The sequence below is a fragment of the Calypte anna genome, chromosome 2 (assembly GCF_003957555.1).
Source record: "Calypte anna isolate BGI_N300 chromosome 2, bCalAnn1_v1.p, whole genome shotgun sequence".
In the NCBI taxonomy this organism is placed as follows: Eukaryota; Metazoa; Chordata; class Aves; order Apodiformes; family Trochilidae; genus Calypte; species Calypte anna.
Window position 1 is genome coordinate 108,169,600 of NC_044245.1, and position 6,371 is coordinate 108,175,970.

General features: G+C 36.9%; 1 protein-coding gene across 1 annotated transcript in view; it reads right to left on the bottom strand.

The window, feature by feature from the left end:
* Positions 1-5,910, bottom strand: part of CCDC178 (coiled-coil domain containing 178) — a 156,016-nt gene extending 150,106 nt beyond the window's left edge. Inside the window, exons 1-3 of the mRNA XM_030444686.1 lie at positions 5,853-5,910; positions 3,196-3,323; positions 1,140-1,174 (exon numbers count right to left, since the gene is read on the bottom strand). Of these exons, the coding sequence (XP_030300546.1) occupies positions 1,140-1,174; positions 3,196-3,323; positions 5,853-5,910 (221 nt within the window). The remainder of the gene's footprint in view (positions 1-1,139; positions 1,175-3,195; positions 3,324-5,852) is intronic.
* Between the last annotated feature and the right edge of the window lie 461 nt (positions 5,911-6,371).

The window sequence follows — 6,371 nt, forward strand, 5'->3', positions numbered from 1 at the left end:
GGACCTGGACAGACTGGAGAGTTGGGCTGATTCCAACGGGATGAGGTTCAACAAGGCCAAGTGCCGGGTCCTGCACTTTGGCCACAACAACCCCATGCAGCGCTACAGGCTGGGCACAGAGTGGCTGGAGAGCAGCCAGGCAGAAAGGGACCTGGGAGTCTGCATTGACAAGAAACTGAACATGAGCCAGCAGTGTGCCCAGGTGGCCAAGAAGGCCAATGGCATCCTGGCCTGTATCAAAAACAGCGTCACCAGCAGGTCCAGGGAGGTGATTCTGCCCCTGTACTCAGCGCTGGTTAGGCCACACCTCGAGTACTGTGTCCAGTTCTGGGCCCCTCAGTTTAAGAAGGATGTAGAGGTCCTGGAACAGGTCCAAAGGAGGGCAACCAGGCTGGTGAAGGGACTCGAGCACAGGCCCTATGAGGAGAGGCTGAGAGAGCTGGGGCTGTTCAGCCTGAAGAAGAGGAGGCTCAGGGGAGACCTCATTGCTGTCTACAACTACCTGAAAGGAGGCTGTAGCGAGGTGGGAACTGGACTCTTTTCACAGACGACCATCAACAAGACAAGAGGACACAGTCTTAAGTTGTGCCAGGGGAGGTTTAGGTTAGATATTAGAAAGAATTTCTTCACGGAGCGGGTGATCAGGCTATGGAATGGACTGCCCGGTGAGGTGGTAGATTCTCCGTCCCTGGAGACATTTAAAAAGAGACTGGATGTGGCACTCAGTGCCATGGTCTAGCAACTGCTCCGGTGGGTCAAGGGTTGGACTTGATGATCTCTGAGGTCCCTTCCAACCCAGCCAATTCTATGATTCTATGATTCTAAGTATCAATAACTGAAAAACTGTCACCAACAGAAATTCATCACTTAGGTGGGTCCTGAGACCTGAGATCATCCTGAATCTTTGAAAATTAAATACTGGGTAGGAAAGATAAAAAATTCTCCATAGGCTTTTTGTCTTCTGATGTAAACAGATCCTGCAGACACTAAGAATGCCTATTTTAGATGCACTGTGTTACAGAAGAACTCTATAGCTTGCAGAGCAGTCTTTCTGAACAGACTATATTGTCTCATCAAATAATTATCTGACATTAACAAAAATGCATTACTTGGCATTGTTTTGTATATATGACTCTTACCATGGTATTTTCTCCTTCTTAAGCACATAATCATACTGAAAAAGCAAAACAGAAGGTTGATTATACATCTCAGATGTTAAATGCTTTTTCTGTTTTCTAACAAAAAGCGTAATAGGCCACTGAATTTTGTATCATAATAGGATCTTGTTAGTGTACATACAGAGAGATGCTTTTTAACATTTTAAAATAATTGCAGTTTCTGAATTCCTAAAAACTGTGTATCTCCACAGTTGGCAATAAAACACAGGGTTTTGTACATACATATTACTTACTGCTCAATTTTGTAGAATGTTTTATAAAAATCCCTTCATATTGTTAATTCTATTTTAACTCTTAACTTCTGTAATTTGTTTTCAACCTCAAAAGTGCAGCAGAGATTCTGCCTGAACTTCACAGGTTTTTATTCATTAGGACTGTGCCTACAACAGTAAATTAAACATGACCAGAGAAGTTTTCTGAGCCTAGCAATTTGATCACCTGCACCATTACATTAAATCATTACTAAATCTTGCTGGTACAACCTGTGGTAAAGCACATTATCACATTCCTAAACAGTTTCCAAGAATAGTTCAGGAACCGTAAAGAGTCAGGCATCATTCCTCAAAAGCAGTGTGCATAATGTCTATCCTGTTTTGGAGGGCAAAACTTCAACTGGACAGATATGAGGTTTTCCATGTCAACTGGGCACATTGCTGGGAATACTTGATTTACTAGCAGAGGTTCAAATAAATTAATATGTAGACCAGTAAAATCCAAACTCCCTGCATTTGTAGTAATTTCAGAATGTATTCCTAATTTTGTTTTTGAGAGCATTAATGAAATACTCATACTATAGCAACCCAACCTTTTCTCATCTCATAATGATGTCACTATCCAGAGGCTTCAGATTATTTTGAATCTCTGTATATTAAGTAACAAGAACTTAAAAGAGACATGAAAAGCACAAGACACATATGACCAATTTAAGCCAACATTAAAATGAATTCACATCTGGACATATGAATGCTTCTCCATCTAATGAATGTATACTGATGACAAATTATGAAATTAAAATCATTTCACTGTTATCACATTATTTCAAAGAAAGGTGAAAGAAGCAATATAACATTTCCTGTCAACTTAATGCCTTTGCTCTAAATCAAGAATGACTGCAGTTCATGTACCTTGGATTCTTCTAATAGCTATGTTGCAGTTGCAGAAACCTCCCTGCAGAGTATTTAACAGCTTTTGTGGCATAGTAATTTAAGATAGCTTTACTGATGTGCTGCTACAATGACATAATTGTCAGCACTGGACATAAATTATTTAAACGTAACTTATCTGTACAAGCAGCAATCAGGTCTTACTGCACTGTAAAAACACACAAAATGTATTAACATCTGGAAAACACTTATGCAATAAAATTTAATTATTTAAATGTTACCAATCACGTTCTCAAAGAAGTTAATGGGAAGATTTTACTATATTTTAAAAGTATATGTAGCGTTTTTTTCTTCATCTATGTCCCTATTTTTTAATCTTCCTCTTATTCTTGTTTCTAGAAAAACATCACGTATTGCTACAAAATGGACCATAATATTTTCCATCTAACATCTCTCACTCAGTATGAGGGTAGAGAAACTTTTAAATCAAGGGATTGATAAGTGCAATTCAGGAAAATACATTGCTTACTATAAATGACAAAATTACAAAAAGCTCAATTTGACTGTCTACTTGAGATGAGCATTACAAACAATTTTGCAGACAATTGATATTGAAGCAACTTGATTCTCTGTGCATCTGAATCATCAAATATGATTTTACTAACCTTCATGATACATTGATGCCACATTGTAATATTGTATAATGCTTTATATAAGATAGTTTCATTTGCCAAAACTGTTAAGTAGATGAAAAACACATCATGATTAGTAAATGAGTCTCCAGGGCATTATTTTGGAGAGGACATATGACATGAAGTTATTTTTACATACTCATCAATGTCGTAATCCTATTCAAAAGCATACTTGTTTCTATTAAGATGAAACGCACTTGCCCATTTTCAACCATAATGTACCTGCTTAAGCCATTTCTCCATCTTTACTTCAAACTCTTGAATGTGATGAATAACTTTGTTAATACAGGGTAATGGAGTATTTACAAAATTACAGCTACGTTTCCTTGTGGTGATCCCCATGTTCTTATCTGGAGGTAAAAAAAAAAGAAAAAAAAAAAAAAGAAAATGCAGAAGGCTGGTTAATTTCATGTGTGGGTTGATACCAGATTTTCTCATACCTGATTTTCTTCCTTCAATGTGGACCCTGGTAAGCATTGGTCCTGAAATTCACTAAGAGAATGTAATAGCTACAACTAATACAATGTAACATTTTTCACACATAATATTATTCCTTCTTCGATACAATCTCAACTAACAAAGAAAGAGATTAAAAAATGCTCAAAGCGTATGAAAGGATAATTTCAATGAGATACAGGAAACTAGGGTCAAAATAATATTTGCTATAATTAATTTTGCAAAATTAATTCCAAATATATTGAGTTTGATAATTCTACACTAGTCTTCAGCAATGATTTTTTTGACACAGAAAGGCAAAGGTGGCAGCTACTACAGAGAAGCCCAGAGCAAAGCAGAAAAAAGGTCAGAGGGCCTTAGAGTCAAGCTCCGACTGCTCTTACATATACAATACTTAATTCCAGCAAATGTTTCCTCTGGCCTTATGAATGGATGAAGATCCAGCACAGTAGCTTCCATGCTGGGAATTTAAAGCTACATGACATAAACGAATTATTTTATGACAATATGCAGATTTGACAATTATGTATTCTTTAGACTCTGTTAGCCTTATAACCACATAAATAAATGATAAATGTGGCACACTACTGAATGCTGACTATTTAATTAATACATGGAATGGGAATCTGACTGCAGAGACCACTAATGAAAGGTGTCAGGAACAATATCAAGATGATAAAACCTAGTAGTAGTAGAGCTATTAAAAAAGTCTAAGAAGCTGTCCTACAAACATGAAACTTTAACCGAATTTGTTCAGGAGGCTGTAATGCTTTAATGTGTCTCAGAGATCAACCAAAAATAACAGGAACAGTAATAGGGATTAAACATTAAAATACAACCAGAAAACCTCCGTACAGTCTGTGGACTTGAGTGGTTTTTTTTTTAAAGAATAATCTCTTAGTGTCTTAATTGAAGTGTCAGCCTAACACATTTAAAGTCTGTAGGTTACATAAAGCTCTATCAGCTTCAGTTTATCTTAAACAGCCTTACTGGAACGGAAAAGAAGGTTTCTACGTTTCTGTTTGAAAAGACAGCCCACTAAAATAGACACCAAAACCTAATTCATAGGATCTTCCTTGCATGTTTCTAGAGACAGAAACCTTCATAAGATGCCGACATGGCACAATCCTACCAAAGCATGTATAGACTTTGCATCTTTCTTGTACTCTCAAGCCCCTCAGTTCAGGAAGGAGATTGAGGTGCTGGAGCAGGTCCAGAGAAGAGCAAGGAGTCTGTGAAGGGATCCAGCACAAGTTCTGTGAGGAAGGGCTGAGGGAGCTGAGGGTGTTAAGTCTGGAGAAGAGGAGGCTCAGGGGAGACCTCATCACTTTCTACAACTCCCTGAAACGAGGGTGTAGCCAGGGGGGGGTCGGTCTCTGCTCCCAAGCAGATCCCAGTAAGACAAGAGGGCATGGACTTAAGCTCTGCTAGGAGAGGGCTAGCTTAGATATTAGGAAAAAAGTCTTTACAGAGAGGGTGAAGACGAAATGGAACTGGCTGCCGAGGGACGTGGTGGATTCTCCATCTCTGGAGGTTTTTAGGAAGAGACTGATGTGGCACTCAGTGCCATGGTCTGAGAACCACAGTGGTGGTGGATTAAAGGGTGGACTTCAAGATCTCAGAGGTCCTTTCCAACCCCGCTGATTCTGTAATTCTGTGAGCTCCATTTGGTGACTGCCTTTCTTTTGATTAGCTCATGCCAAGGGTGAGCCAGAGTTAGGATTAGCATAAAGCTGTTCTGTTATTGCCAGTTTCCTTCAAAAACTTTCCAACCCAGCTGATTCCACGATCACACAGAAGTTCAGATTTTAAGATCAACATTACTTTCATTTCATTTTTTCCACTGTTACTATGTTTACATTTAATTAATTAAGATTAGTGTTGTAAAAAATATGTTTATTTTCTTTACATCACTAATGCATCTCACAACAAGACCACTTTAAAAAAATCTGAAATTTTTGAACAGCTTAAATAAAAAAGGTTACTCTCTTAATGCTTTGGTCTTCCTTGGTAAATGTAAATATTTAAATGCAAATATTTTTACACACAAGTCTTCTAATCTCTTTGCAAAAGGAAGCTTGAAATATAACCCAGTGAGAAACTGGAATTATTTACCATTTAATTAAAATCTTGCATTAAGTTTAAATGACAATTCGAATTCTCTCAATTTTGGTTTCATACAGAATACTGAGCTATCATTAAAGTGACACCAGTTGGTCAATGACTGACACTTACAGTGCTCATAGTACACAAATGCATAATTTGTATGTTTTCTCAAGCAGCATGACAGATAAGAACCAAGAAAGAGAACTAGTCTTATATAATATTACAAATACAAAATATTAAATAAGTTTTTATGTCTTAAATTTAAAGCCTTCATTAAACTATTTATAAACTGTAAATAGAAGACATATCTGCCATACCTTGAGATGTCTCATTACTGTCCATAGAAGAACAGGAAAATAACTGTGTTTCAAACATTATTGCTGGTTGGACTTTTCAGCCTAATAATTGGAAAAATAATAATACAGATACACATACACACACACATATACATTTTAAAAACTATTCATCAACAAATAAAATTATTCCATCAGTGATATGGCTGCGTTATTTTTGAATGTCAGCAAACCCATTATCACTTTTTCTACTAAAAGAAAAACAGCAAGTAAACTGTTCCCAGAGTGGATCATATTTAAATTATGAAATTACAGTTAAAAAGCAAAGAAAAACCAAGACGGATAAATTTCAACCCATTTGGCCTGTTCTTTTAAATTATACAGGTTATTTTCATCCTATTATCCAGAGATAACCAACACTAAGTGGAGAAATGTGAAAAACAAACTGGATAACCAATGGAACTAATTTTAATTCAGTAACTGTCAATGGAAGAAAAGTCCATAAAACTATAGTTTTACACACAGTTGTTCCAATGAACAAAA